Source organism: Delphinapterus leucas, unplaced genomic scaffold, assembly GCF_059928025.1.
Source record: "Delphinapterus leucas isolate spDelLeu-1000000601 "Yukka" unplaced genomic scaffold, BTC_Dleu_Yukka2 spDelLeu_asBTCV2_sq25, whole genome shotgun sequence".
Classification (NCBI taxonomy): Eukaryota; Metazoa; Chordata; class Mammalia; order Artiodactyla; family Monodontidae; genus Delphinapterus; species Delphinapterus leucas.
Window position 1 is genome coordinate 6,769,264 of NW_028322234.1, and position 14,795 is coordinate 6,784,058.

Consider the following 14,795-nt stretch of genomic DNA (forward strand, 5'->3'; position numbering starts at 1 on the left):
AGAGCCTGTCCTCTCTGGGCATCTGTGTTCCTTCCTGAAAAAAGGTGACCCATTTTCTTACCTGGGACTGGGCGCCAACAAGGTCAGGCTGCTGCTGTCCCCAGTGCCCTCCACCCAGCTTGTGCCAGGCTTCCCCTTTCCACCCCCCCTCCCATACACTCCTGTTTCTGTAGCCACGGAGGGACCCCAGGGTGACCATGAATAGGGGAGGCCAGGGCAGGGACCTGGGAGAGTGTGCTGGGGACAAGGTGGAGACACAGAGGTAAAGACTTGGAGACAGAGAGACAGACAGAGACTTTGAGTGGTAACTGGACAGGTGGAGACAGGGAGGCACAACAGAGCAAGGGCAGGCTGGGGGCTGGCCCTGTGGGGAGGGAGGCAGGTGGGGTCTGGAAGGCAAGGCAGCTGGGGGATTCTCCGTTCTGGCGGGGGAACCAGATCTGACAGTACCCTTCCTGCTCACACACCTCCCATGGCTCCACATTTCCCCGGAGCTGATTTTCAGGGATCTGGCAGGTATGGCCAAGGTGAAGCTAGCAGAATAAGTGAATAGTAATGATAATATTTTAGGTCCCATTTACAGCCCTGAGCCCAGCCCTTTGTGTGCATCAGCCCTGGACCCCACAGTGAGGGTCTGCAGTCCCTGGGGCCCCAGACAAGGCAGGGCCAGTCTCAAGCCCTAGCTGACTCCAGAAGGAGAAGCTGTTTCCTGCTCACTTCTGGATTTACGCCAGAGTTGCAGGGGGAGGGGGGTGTCTCAGACCCATCTTCCCTGCCTCTCAAGTTCTGGGCCCTCAGCCAGCAGCAACCAGGTCTGCAGACTGGGGTGACCCCTGGTGGCCAGCAACGGAACAAAGCAGTTAGACTCTCATCTCTCCCCTCAGCCTCACCTCCTCCTTTGCGGGGGGCGGGGGGGGCCCTCCAATTCCTTCCCCCACCCCAAGTTGGTCCTCTCCCAGTAAAGGCCCTGACCAGGCACCACCAAGCCACCTCCAAGGTGGGTGGGGGGATAATAAGCAGGACTGGCTGAGGGGGGATCAGAGTTTCAGGTGTGCTGTTCCCCTCCTTACAGCAGCCTCTTCAGAAATTTTTCAAAACAAATTTTAATTATTTTAAGGGTAATACATGCACATGATTTTTAAAATGCAAACTTTACAAAAAGGTATACAGAGGAACATGAGACTGCTTCCCCCGCCGATCCACAGATCCCTGATTCCTTTTCCAGAGGCCACAGCTGTGACCAGTGTTTCCTTCAGAGATATTTGGATAAAAGTTTCCCCCAGCCCCGAATTTTAAAAGACGTACACAAATTATTGCTCTCCTGTTTGTTTGGGGTTTTTTTGCGGCACGCGGGCCTCTCACTGTTGTAGCCCCTCCCGACGCAGAGCACAGGCTCCAGACGCGCAGGCTCAGCGGCCATGGCTCACGGGCCCAGCCGCTCCGCGGCATGTGGGATCTTCCCGGACCGGGGCACGAACCCGCGTCCCCCGCATCGGCAGGCGGACCCCCAACCACTGCGCCACCAGGGAAGCCCTGCTCTCCTGCTTTTTACATTAATGCGTCTCAGAGAATATCAGCTTTGGCCTTTTTAACAGTTTTATAGTGGGAATTCCCTGGTTGTCCAGTGGTTAGGACTCTGTACTTTCACTGCTGAGGGCGCAGGTACAATCCCTGGTCAGGCAACTAAGATCTGCAAGCCGGGCAGCTTGGCCAAAAACAAAAAATAAAAAAACCCACACAAACCAGTTGTATAGCAGTCCATGGTGTGGATGGACGGACACTCATTTAAACAGTCCCCAACTGATGGACACTGAGGTTGTTTCCAATTTTTTGCAATTACCAAGAATGTGGTAAAAATAATGTCTTCATTCCTCCTCTCCCCCACCCTCATCTTTTTAAAAGTAAACTTTTAATTTTGGAATACGTTTAGATTTACAGAAACTTTGCAGAGATAATACAGAGAGTCTCTGAATAGCCCTCATGCAGCTTCTTCCAATTTCTTTGTCAAAACTAAGAAATTAATCTTCGTATATTACTATTAACTAAACTCTAGACTTTATTTGATTTCCTCACCAAGTGTTTTTCTGTTCCAGGATCCAACACAGGATTCTCCACTGCATTCAGTCCATCATTTTGTATACATTTAAATATGGTTGTAGATTAAAAATTTTTTTTAATTAAAATAATATGGTTGGGCTTCCCTGGTGGCACAGCGGTTGAGGGTCCGCCTGCCGATGCAGGGCACGCGGGTTCGTGCCCCGGTCCGGGAGGGTCCCACATGTCACGGAGCGGCTGGGCACGTGAGCCATGGCCGCTGGGCCTGCGTGTCTGGAGCCTGTGCTCCACAACGGGAGAGGCCACGACAGTGGAAGGCCCGCGTACCGCAAAAAAAAAAAAAAAAATAATAATATGGTTGCAGAAAAATTGCCTGAAGAGGAGTTGATGGGTCAAACAACATGTACACTTTTAATTTTGAGAGATTCTGGAAAACTGCCCTCCCAAGTGGTTGTACCAATGAGCAGTCCCAACAGCAGTGCCAACACAATGTATTCACAAACTTTTAATTTGTTTTTTTGTCTTTGACAAACTAAAGGGTAGAAAACGGTATCACATTTTTTTCAGTTTGCATTTCTTCTCTAGCAGTGAAATTGGGCCCCTTTTTTGTATATTTCGATGACCAGGCTGCCCATGTACTTTGCCCATTTTCTACTGAGTTATTTTTTGAAAAATTAATGTAGAATAGATCCTTACATAATAAGGAACGTAGTTTATTCCTGGATATAAAAAATTATCTGAAAGGGATCTTTCTTTTCTTTGAAAGGATTTTCTACCTAGTTGTTTAGATATAGGAAAGTTTCCATTAATTCTCTTGGGTTTTCTATATATAGTCATACCAACAACAGATAATATTATTGGGTTGACTGTTTCTGAGGCATTCCTGCCAAAAATGCCAATTAATCATGAGGAAACATCACAAAAACCCAAACTCAGACACCACGAAATGACTCGCTTGGGCTTTTTAAAAACTGCCAGTGTCAAAAAAAAAAAGAAAAAAGAAAAAGCCAGTGTCATGAAAGGCAAAGACAGATTGAGGAATGTTCCAGATTAATACAATGTGTAAGCCAGGATACTCTTTTGTTACAAAGGACATTATCAGAACAGTTGGAAAAATCTGATTACGGTCTGGAAATTAGAATCTAAGTGTCCATCGATAGATGAATGGATAAAGAAGATGTTATATATATATATATACACACACACAATGGAATATTACTCATAATAGTCTCATAAAAAAGAAATCTTGCCATTTCAACGACATGGATGGATCTAGAGGGTATTATGTTAACTGAAATAAGTCAGGCTAAGACAAATACCGTATAATCTCACCTACATGCAATTGTTGCTATTTTGATGACCTTTCCAGAATTTTTCTCATTTGATCCATTTAGTATGGCGAATTTTATTACCAGACTTCCAAATATTGAACCATCTCTGCACCTCAGGCATAAGTCACTTTGTTATGGTGTATCTTAAAAACGTGTTACTTGGTTCTCTGCTAAAATTCCATTTGGGAGTTTTGTACCCTCTTCATAGGGAGAGGGGTCTGTAGTTTTCCTATTGTGCCACTTTTGTCAGCTTTTGGTGTCAAGGATATGCTGGCTCTCACCATTCCAATTACTCATTTTACAGGCAAGGTAAACTGAGGACCAGAGAGGAGAAGTAACCCCTTCAGGTCACTCCCAGGTCAGGGCTGGACCCTAAGTCCTCACGTCTGTGCGATGAGGGCAACATTGTCCTTGTCCTTAGAGGGGACTTAAGTCCCAGCTCTGCACTATCTCACCTTGTGACCAAATGGACCTTAATTTCCCCATCTGCAAAATAAGCACGAGATGGTCAAAGAGAGAGGGTCGGGTCTTCTTTCTGCACAGTTTCCGTTCAGGACGGCTGTCGGTCGAAAGCTGAGCGTTGATGGGTGTCGACTGAGCATCTCATCTAGCGTGGGTACCTCTGTAAGTGTCCCAGCAGGGCCCCCAGTGTCTGTCCTCCTGGCCTCGAGCCCTGATCCAGCTGGGGTCTGACTGATCCCCTTGCGCGCCGCGCTGGTCGCCTGCAACCCCCGGAGGTTCCCGGGCGAGAGCGCGAGCGGGGGTTGGGCCGAGGTCGGGACCCGGAGCGGGTCCGGGGGTGTGGCACTCTGCGCTGGGGGCCCGTCTGGGCTTCCAGGGCGTAACTGCCGGGAAGGACGGAGGGTCCCGTCAGCACCTGGACCCCCCTTCCCCAGAGACCCTCCAGCACTCTTCCGCCTTTCCTGGGAACGCCCCCTCCCCAGAGATCCCATGCTCCAGGATCCCTCATCCCTTCTCCACCCCTGGCCATTTCCAGGACCCCTCCCCATGGACTCCCAGCCTTTTCCCCAGAAGCTCCGCCTCCAGGCCCCCGGCCCCTCACTCGGTACTCGATTTTTCTTGCATCCTCCACTTGCACTCCCCGCCCTCCCCTGAGCCCCCAGTATGCGCCCGACCCCAGGGACCCATGCCTCCAGAGTGCCAGCGCTAACGTGGGGGATTCCCGTCCCCGAAGAGCGCCTCCCCCGCCCCCCAGGTTCGCCCCCCACGTTCTAACGCCTGACCTTCAGGAGGGCCTTGACTCTCCACAAGGCCCCGCCCACATGGGCAGGGGCTTGGGCTCGCCCTCCCCCGGACCCTTCCCGCCCACTCCTTACTCACACGTGCTCGCGCAGCGCCGCCTCCCGGGCTGCGCAGGCTTCACTCTCGGCCTCCGCCGCGCTCGCGCGCCGCTGCACCGCGTCCAGCCGCTGCGCAGACTCCGTGGCCGCCGCCTCCCAGCGCGCCAGGGCTTCTGCGGGCGCAGGGGGCAGGATCAGGCTGGAGACCAGGCTCCTACCCCTCGCACACCAGCTACGAATTCATAGTCTGCCTACTATTTGCGTGGTTTGTTTTATTTGAATTAAGTTTGTGTGCTGTTTGCCTGACCTTTACGTGTCATTTGCATAGCTTTTCATAGGTTTACATTACTTTTGGGAGTCTCTACACGGCGTGTGCATATTTCGTTGTATTTGCATTGTTCTCTGACATTCGCATAACCTTTGCATATTATGCGCATTTCTTTCACAAGTTTTCGCGTTCGTCTGCTTTACGTTTGCACCTGTACGTAGCTGGGAACCTTCTAGGCTCCTCCCACCTCTAGCCCTGCCCACCACTTTGCACCCCAACACACCTGTCAGCGCCCCGTTCTCTGCCCCCATCTGGGTCCCCTGAGCCTTGGCCTCGTCCATCGCAGTCTTCAGTGTCATCAGTTGGGTCTGAAGCCGACTCTGCGGAGTGGAGGGGAAGTGAGGGGGGGAGGGGGGAGGGGAGAAGGAGTGAATTGACCCCGCCCTTTCTAGGGGAGACTGAGACTACATTGGTGTTCCTTGAGCTTTATTTGGACCTTTGGGGGTCCTGTAGTTGTAAAACACAGAAGTGGCCTCTGAAGTCTGGGGTACCGAGTGGTGACAGGTGCCTGCCTGGAAGAAGTTCTCTGTCCAGGTCATCCGGCCCCTACTCCAGGCCAACTAGATGTAGAAAGGGTTTAGCTCTGCCGACAGGATCTGGTTCCAATCCTAGCTGTATCTAGACTCGCGGACTGGGGTTTCAGACCAGCACAAGCCAATTTGGTGGTTGACAATTGGGTTTCAAGGGTATACTTAGTCACCTCTGTGAGACTGTTACAGTAGAAGTGGAAAATGGGGTTTTTCTTTCCTACTAACAAGCCGGGAAAACAAAGGAATGAGTGAATGGCTATAGAAACAGCAAAAGCAGGTCTATAAAAGTTAAGCAATCCTAGTTTCACTTTAACTGTTACTAATCTGTAGTGCATGCAACTAGAATTGTCCTACACAAAGCTGATTCCTTAATCACTTTCTGACTATGTGAATTATATCCTGCACCTGGCATTCTTTTCTCCCACACTCCCTTGTAACACTCCCTTGTAGCTTTCTTCATTTCAGAGAGGAGGTCACCAGCGATAATCTTGGAGATGACCAGACCCAGTTACGGAGCTGCCTGATGTCTGCTGTGGCCGTTTTGAAATTTCCCAGAAGAAAGAAGAATGCAAGTCCATCACTGCCTTGATCCTTATCACCTACCCCAGACTACAAGCCCTGACTATAAGACTTCTCCCTATTCCCCCAGAGAGGGGGGCACAGTTTTTTTGAGGTGCTAGCCTGCTGTGTTCCCTCTTTGCCTGGCAAAGAAATAAAGCTACTCTCTATTTCCTCCAAAACTCTGTCTCCGTATTTCTATTTGGTACCAGGGTACAGAGGCCGAGATTTTGGCAACAAGACATTCTGCAAAACTACTGGCCTGGCTTCCTTGGAGAATCCTCCATCGAGAGGCAGAGACAGAATTTGAACCCAGTGCAGGCTGCTCTTAACCTCGGCTACCCCAGGCCTTTCCCTTAGGCAGTCAGGAAAGGCGTAGGGATGAATTTTCAAAAGGCATGAATTTTCAAAAATTCATACACTGCCCAACCTCTGCTGCGCCTGGGACACAGGGGTACACAGTAGTTACTCAATAAATGTGAATGGTTGGGACTCTGAGGATGATTCTTCTGCGAGGTCCAGGGCTGGGAAGGGTTAAGGAAGAGTTTGAAGGGGGTGGCAGGAGGAAAAGGGAGGACCTGGCTGGTACCTCCCCCAAGAGGCCAACTTTAGCCTCCTAATTACAGGTGCCATGAATGTCCCTCTCTCAAAATAGGGCTGCTGTACACTGGCTGGGAGGTGGGATGTTGAGTGGGTACCTAGGGGGAGGGTTAGCACAGGGCCTCCCCAGGTGGGCTTAGGGGTCTGAGGCTTCCCTAGCCTCCACCAGTGATTTGGCAAATAGAGGACAGTGACACCTTCTTGGTCAGAAGGTAAACTCAAGGCTGAACTGGCATTGTAGGAGTTGGAAGGAATTACGTGTGTATTCTTATTTGCCTCCCTCAATTGAAGAATGGCGGAAACCAAGGCACAGGGCGGGGGGGGGGGAGCCCCAGGGATGTGTGTGCACCCTCTCCCCCCCATATTCTGGATTCCACAGCCCCCCACCCTGCCCACCTACCTGGCGGCCCTCACAGACCCTTAGGGCCTCCTCCAGCTCCTGTCGGACACCCTCGGCCTGGTTCAACTGCCTGGTCAGGGCCTCCTCGCGCTGGGCAGCCTCTGCCAGCCGGCGCCGAAGTTCCTCGACCTCGGGCTCCAGGTCTCCAGGCGGCGCCGTGGTGTTGGCCCCTGGCTCTGGGCAGCGAGGCCTCCGGGAGGCCGAGGCGGCCAGATTCCAGGCCAGCAGGGCTGCTCCAGCCGCCACCGCTGCCAGGAACACCGCGGCCCCGCACAGGGCGAACACTCGCCAGGCGCGCCCCGGCTCCGGCCCCGGCTCGGCCATGCCGCCGTCCACAGCTCTGGCCCCAGACGGCCACGAGCATTTAATTGGCACCTTGGGGCGCCAGGGACACCCACGGTTCCGCCCTGCCTGGCGGTGGCTTCGAGTTTGTTGGGAGGGGCTGGACCCACGCCAGGGGCCAGCCCAGGCTAGTGGAGCCCAGGACAGGACTGGGGGGTCCTGGATTCCAGTCTGGCATCTGCATCCCACGTGACCCTCTGAGCCTCAGTTTCCCCCTCTGTGAAGCGGAGATGACAGTAGCTCCTGCCCCGTAGGGCTTTGTGGGAATCACTTGAGCACATCTGCGCAAAGCACCCATTTGCACAGGGGGCGCTTGGCGAGGGTCTGGGGGTATATTGTCCCCATTCTGTTCATGGAATGACCAAGCCTAGAAGACGGGAGGCTACTCGAGCAATTGAGGTTGGCCTGGCTCAGGCTGCCACACTTTTTGTGGCTGGCTGTGAGGACCAGAGGGTAGACGCAAGGGTGGATCCGTCCCATCTCCCTGCCCATTCTCCACTAGGCCACCAGGGGGAGACCTTACAACGTGAATCAGATCCAGGCGCGTTCACACCGTTCCCCAGACTTCCCTCTGAGTCAAATCCTCTTTCTCCCCCTCCGCCCTCTTTCCCCTTATTTCCTCTTGGCCCGCCTCCATTTCCACCTCCCTTTCCTCCTCTTCCTCCACCCTACTCCCCCTCTTTTTCTCTTCCCCCTCTATCTCCCCGTCTTACCCCTCCCCCCTTTCTAATCCCCCCCCCTCCTCTTCCTCCCCAGCAAGACCCCTAGCAGGTCTTTGATGTCACTTCCTGCTCTTAGCTGCCTCCTGCCCTCCTCAGCGCTCTTCAGTCCAGCGCATTCCTACCCCAGGGCTGCCTGAGAGCCCTCTCCTCCCTCTTTGCCCAGTTAACAGTTCCTACCAGCTCTCCCCTGTCCACCAGTGTGTCTCCTCCTCCAGAACCCTCCCCCTTCCCCACTAACTCAGGCCCCCCCCTTTTTTTTTTTTTTTTTTTTTTTGCGGTACGCGGGCCTCTCACTGTTGTGGCCTCTCCCGTTGCGGAGCACAGGCTCCGGACGCGCAGGCTCAGCGGCCATGGCTCACGGGCTTAGTTGCTCCGCGGCATATGGGATCTTCCCCGACCGGGGCACGAACCCGTGTCCCCTGCATCGGCAGGCGGACTCTCAACCACTGCGCCCCCAGGGAAGCCCTCAGGCCCCTTTTGATCAGCTCTCTCAGCTCTGCCGTCATTTTACCTGTGTGTGATTCCTGGCTGCCTCCCCCATCAGACTGGGTGAGCCCCTAAGAAGCAAAGCCTGCACCTGCCCTGTTCACACTGCCGCCGCGTGGGCCTGGCACACAGTAGTTGTGCAGAAATGTGAGCTGAGTGAACACTATGAACTAGAATCTGTGTCCCTCCCTGACCTGCCCAGCCTCCCGCCCCCCGCCCCCAATTCCACATTAAGAAACCAAAGCCCAGAGAGGCTAAGTCTCAGGCCAGGGACACACAGCAGCCACAGGTCACTGCCAGATTCCTGCTGAAGCTGGAATCCCCCCAACAGCCAGCCAGGGGAGAGGGGCATTTTTAGGAAAGAGAGACATTTATACCCTAGCCATTGGGTGGGAATTTAGGGGAAGAAATTGAGCAGGTCAAACCCATAATATTGGGGCAAACCTGCCCCCTCCATCAGCGAAACACAGCCCAGGTATGGTGGGGGTGGGAGGCGGAGCTGTTTTGGAACTTTCCAGTAGCCCAAGCTGGGAGCTGGGGGGAAGGATGTTGAGTGGGGATGGGAAAGGACTGAGGTCATGTGAGAAAGGTCTGCTTCCCGGCAATCAAGAGAACCTGCTGGAAGCAGAGGGTTCCATTGCCTGAGCAGCTGAGAAACCCTGAGCGAGTCCAGTCACTCCTCTGGACCTCAGTTTCCTCATCTGTTAGACGGGGCTGCCGATGGGGGTGGTGGTGAAATGACTCAGTCATTGTAAAGGGACTCCATGGGAACGCCTGCTGAGCCCCCCTGTGAGCTGGGGACACTCACAGAACTGACGGGCACCCAAGCCTCACCTTCTAGAGCCGAGGTTCTCACCGGAATTGATTCTGCCCCCCAGGGGAAACTTGGTTATGTCTAGGGGCATTTTTTTGTTGTCACAACCTCGGGGTAAGGTGCTATGGGCCTCTAGTGGGTGGAAGCCAGGGATGCTGCTCAACGTGCTACAGTGCCCAGGGCAGGCCCCACAGCAGAGAATGGTCCAGTCCAAATGTCAAGAGTTTGGAGGCCGAGAAACCCTGTTCTAGAACTTCAGAGTGGGGAGCTGGTGCTCCGAGCAGGAGGTAGAGACTAGCTGAGGCCATGAGGCAGGAAGGAACTTGACAAATCAAAATGCAGAGAAATGGTCACAGGGGGTGGAGCAATAGGAAGTTAGGGGCTGGGGGGTGGGGTCGGGGGAGCGTCAGGGGGGCCTGTGGCAGGGATGGGGTTTGGGGGTCCCTGGGAGGGCAGCGGGAGCCATGGAGGGGGGGCCCGACCATCTGGGCTCGGGACCATGGTGAGGGCAGTGCAGAATTCTGGGAATTCTGGGCAGATGCAAGGGACCTGCCCCCACCCCCAGCCACGCACAAGAAGTTGCCCGGACAATAGTCAGAATTCCAGGGGAACTTGGAGGAAGGAAGATAACAGAGGAGGAAGGAATTATGGGCCATGGGAGGATCCAAGAAAGTGGGTTGAAGGGTTTATCAGATGGTGGGCTTCAATTTTGAACACATTCCAATTTTTTTATTTTTACTTTTGGCCGTGCCACGCATCTTGCGGGATCTCAGGTCCCCAACCAAGGATTGAACCCGGGCCACGGCAGTGAAAGCTCAAAATCCTAACCACTAGGCCACCAGGGGACTCCCAGTGGCCTTCAATTTTGAGAAGCAGAGAGGCTCTCTGGAGGAGGGGGTATTGTGACACAGGCCTGTGTGTGTCTGCAGATCCAGGTTTGATCCCAGCCCTGCACTTTCTGTGGGAAGGGATTGGGAACCAGGGCAAAGTGTCCCTCACCACAGCCTCGGTTTCCTCATGGGACCGCTGCCATCAGAAGATCCCGGCGAGGAGATGAGAGCAGAACACTGCAAGCGAGCTGATGAGGGTGTAGAGTTCTTTAAGACGATCCAAATGGACAAGAGGGCTGGGGAGGCAGTGGGGTGGTGACTGCCAGAACCGTAGGGATTCCTGAGAACATTCTAGAGCAGGGAAAGCTGGATGTGGATGTCAATGGGTGTCCACCCTGGTCCGCAGGGCAGCCCCCAGATGCTTGGGGGTGACACAGTAACACTCCAAAAACTTGAGAGTAAAGTTTTCCCCCCCTAGAGGGGTGTTTACTTTTTCGGAGCCCAAAGACCCCAGAAGAAAGTGACTTTCTAGAAACCGTGTCAGCAAGAAGCAGGTGCCCCACCTTCCACCCCCATGCCCTCCTCAGCTCTAGGGCAGCCTTGGGCCAACTCCGCTACTTCTCCATGCCCAAGGTATCCCTCCAGAGCTGCCCCATGGACCCCTTAGGCTACCCCATCCCCCCTCTCCTCCCCACAGCCGTGTTGCCATGTGGTCCCCTCAGAACGGGCCAGGTCAGGAAGCCTCAAAGGGGGAAGCAGAGAGGGAACCGGACCAGTCCAGGTTGTGGCCTAAAAGACATCAAAACAGGGACTCGGAGGCAGATACAACACGGGCTCCGCCCCCCCCAAGCCCTGCCCCGCTCCAGGACCGCCCCACCCCACCCCCTCCCTGCTCACTGGGCTCTCCCTCCCTCTCCAAGATTCTTCTCCTCGGTGCCCAGCCCTCTGCCCCGCAGGTAGGCCACCTCCCCAGACCGTGACCCATCCCCGACTCCCATCCTTTCCCAGTTTTCTTTTCCCCGGGGCTGCCCCCTCCTTACCGGCAGGCTTTCTGGGACCTCAGATCAGCAGAGCCTCGAGGACCACGACCACGACCACAGCGAACAGGACGCTCGAGCAGCTAGAAGAGTTGTTCTCAGCTGAGGCCTCACTCCCTCTTCTGGAGTAGAGATCGGGACAACTCAGGCAGCTGCCAAGCCGGCTCCAGCAGCTGGAGGCTGCGCCCCTAAGAATCTCCACTCCTCCCCCACCAAGTCACTGGGGAGGAGAGCTGGCAGAGGCCACCCCATGGCTGTGTGACACAAGGGACAAGGCTGGGACTTAAACTTTGCCCCCTGAGCAACGGGGTTTTTCGAAGCCAAGGGGGTCTCGAGTCTTCGGGGTGGGGTGAAAGGGGAGTGGCCGGTGTGGGGGGGTCGTCTCGGACCTTAGTCGCTGCACCTCCGCCAAAGTGTCCTCCAGCTTCTGCTTCAAAATCTTGACCTCTCCTGGTGGGGTCGGGTACAGAATCAAGGGGCGCGTCAACACACTGACCACGCCCACTCACCTGGCTCCAACCCGGGACACGTCCCCGCCTCTAGCCCCGCCCTCATTCAACCCACGCTGGGAAACCTGGCGTGCTCCCCCCTCCCCTACTCCAAATGGAATCTGACCCCATCCCTCCCTCCCGACCCCAACCCTGGGACCCTCCCTCCTTAGTCCTTTTCAATAACTGGCCCACCCCTCCGAGCCCCGTCCGTGGAACGCTGGCCTTATCCTTTTCTCACCCTGAAGCTCTGCCACCTGTGCCTGCTCCATCTTCAGAGAATCCCTCAGGGTCACCTGCGACGCGGGGGTGGGGGTGGGGTGTGGGAAACTGGATTTCTGTCCTTGGGCCCTGGACCCCTCCTTAAGCCCTGGGATCAGAGGAGCTTGGGTCCAAACCCCCTTCAGTTTCCACTCCGACCGTCCCCTGCACCTCAGTCTCCCACCTTGAAGAGTGGCCATAACTCCCACCCTCCCAGGGCCACCGATAAGGGTGTGATCCTAGAAATGGGAGTTTTGAGGCCCTCCCCAAGAGAATTTGGAAGCTCCCCATGCCCAAACTCTAGGAGAAGTTTCCAGATCCCCCGGGGCTATTGCCCAAGAAGATTGAGAGGTCCTCCCAAAACCAGAACACAGGGGGGATTTCGGAGTCCAAGTAGAGGACCAGTGGGAGTTTCAAGGTTCCCCCATATCAGGACACAGATGAAAATTCCAGAGTCTCTCCGGATGCAGTGGAAGTATCAAGAGCCTCTTTCTTTGGGACCTGGTGAGGTCCTGATCCCAACCCCTAGGGGGGACTTCTGCTCCCCCAAGACTGGGGCCCGAGGGGAGTTTCTAGCTCCCACACACCAGTGCCCTGGAGTCTGGAGATTCCCCCATATCCTAGCAGGGATACTGAGGCCCCTGATTTGGGTGCTGTGGGGAGTTTTAAGGCCCCACCCCACACTAGCACCCTGGAGAGAGTTTAGAGGTCTCCAAACCCTGGTGGGGACATCCAGGGGGGAGTTTTAAGGTCTATCTTGATCTCCACACAGACCCTGTAAGAACCCCCCGCAAGTACAGGGCCCTCTCTAGGGGGTGCAGTGGCTTACCACCGTCTGGTTGCAGGTGGCGGCCTGTATCTCCATCTTGTGTAAGACTTCCTGGGCCTGGGTTAGCTGGTGCTGCACGTACCGAGTGCGTTTCTGACACTCCTGCTCTGCTTGGAGGCCATCCGTGCAGTGCTTGCTGTTGGCCCTGACAGCGAAGATGACCAAGGCTACAAGTAGAGCCATCAGAATCACCAGTAGCAGCAGGAAGCACAGGCACCGCGGCAGCTTGCAGCAACGCAGCACCGACTCATTCAAGTGGTCAACCATGGGCACAGGGGCTGTAGTGATAAAAAGTTGGTGCGCTCCAGATCTGTCCGTAGGGAGTCTGGACGGGAGTTAGGGGAAGGCGCTGGAACCTCTTCTGGGCTGGGGCTACCCCCTTATTAGCATAGGAGCTGTGCTGACCAATGACAAGTTCCAGGAGGATCCTCTGACTTGGAGATACTTGAATGGGGGCGTCTAAAGGCAGAGCAGAGCCCAGGCTTTCTGTTTCGGTTTCCTTTTTCCCTTTCTCAGAAAAAGAGGTGGGTTGTTTCTGCCTAATTATGGCCTCGGGACTTTCTGGGTTGGTTGCTGGCCAGTGAGATCCTGTGGGAGGGGAGCTGGGGCCACCTGCGACACCCCATCTCAAGTCCCTGCCCTTCTCCTTTATGTTTCTGAGGGTGACAACTGCAGGTACTGAGTGTTTAGTGCATGCCGCCTTTGTGTTCATCTGTACCACGACCTGAAGAGGCCGAGGGCATTTTTGGTTCCCAAGTCCCCAGCTGGGGAAACTGAGGCTGACAGGTGACTACTGGACTGGGGACAGGGTCTGGGTCTGACAGAAGAGGCTGGGTTTTGAATTCAGGGGTCTCCCTGGTGACCTAGCAGGGGTTCACTTAGCATCCCTGCCCCTCCCCCCCGCCAAGGGGACCGTAGGGTGCCATGGAGAGTGTCAGAGGAGGGACCATAGCCTGTGGGAGCGGAGAGACGATCTGGATGGACCCACGAGACTAAGGCTGCAGTCCCCCTATTTGGCCACCAGAGGCTGCCCCAGCCAACAAACCAGGTCCCTGTTCTAGCTCCAGCCAGGAACCGGCTCCTACTTCCACAGTCTGCCCCTACCACCCCAGGACTCCACATAAACCCTCTGAACTGTAAGCGAGCAGGACCCTGTGGGGCCTTCATTCCTGAGTTGTTTTTACAGATGTGAAACGCCTCCCTCGCCAAACGGAAGATGTTAACTACTTGATGACCATGAGCATGTAGCCCCCAGGCCTAGTGGTGCCTAAGGATTGACCATGTTAACCCCTGTGACACCACCCTGTTACCTCACCATCAGCCAATCAGAGAATTGTGCACGAGCTGATCACAGACCCTGTGACCAACACCTCCCCGCACCGCCGCCGCCCACATACCCGGCCTTTAAAAATGTTTTGCTGAAACCCTTCTGGGAGTTCAGGGTTTTTCTGAACCCCGCGTTCACGAGCCTCCCGCCTCCTTGCATGGCCCTGAGATAAACCTTTCTTTGCTCCAAACTCTGACGTTTCGGTTTGTTTGACCTCACTGTGCGTAGGGCACACGGACTTGTGCTAACAGAACCTCAGTTTCCTCATCTGTAAAGTGCGGCCATAACAGGAGCAGCCTCAGCAGGAGGGGCCAGTGAGGAGTTTTGAGTAAAATGCTTTGGCATCCAGTAGGCACTCAATGGATGTGTGGACGGCTGTGTGGCTCAGGGCAGAAGGAGAGGTGGGTAATGCAGAAACACGGCCATGGAGGGAGGAGCCCATTTTGAGGAAAGATGATCATGTCCATCTGGAACACGCTGAACCCAGAGGGCCCGGGGGTCAACTGGGGAGAGGCCTCCAAAGGGGGTTGGACCCTGGAGTGAGCTTCAAGGAAAC

General features: G+C 54.9%; 2 protein-coding genes across 2 annotated transcripts; both read right to left on the minus strand.

Moving 5' to 3' along the window:
• Positions 1-232: 232 nt before the first annotated feature.
• CCDC194 (coiled-coil domain containing 194) lies at positions 233-7,646 on the minus strand. The gene is made up of 4 exons (XM_022558775.2): positions 7,104-7,646; positions 5,239-5,335; positions 4,728-4,860; positions 233-4,231 (listed from the first exon to the last, which is right to left on the minus strand). Exons 1-4 carry the CDS (start codon positions 7,425-7,427, stop codon positions 3,994-3,996), a joined length of 792 nt encoding a protein of 263 aa, XP_022414483.2. The 5' UTR covers positions 7,428-7,646; the 3' UTR covers positions 233-3,993.
• Positions 7,647-9,366: 1,720 nt separating this feature from the next.
• BST2 (bone marrow stromal cell antigen 2) lies at positions 9,367-13,309 on the minus strand. Its single transcript, XM_022558776.3, has 5 exons — positions 12,913-13,309; positions 12,064-12,118; positions 11,724-11,784; positions 11,338-11,456; positions 9,367-11,086 (listed from the first exon to the last, which is right to left on the minus strand). Exons 1-4 carry the CDS (start codon positions 13,177-13,179, stop codon positions 11,357-11,359), a joined length of 483 nt encoding a protein of 160 aa, XP_022414484.1. The 5' UTR covers positions 13,180-13,309; the 3' UTR covers positions 9,367-11,086; positions 11,338-11,356.
• Between the last annotated feature and the right edge of the window lie 1,486 nt (positions 13,310-14,795).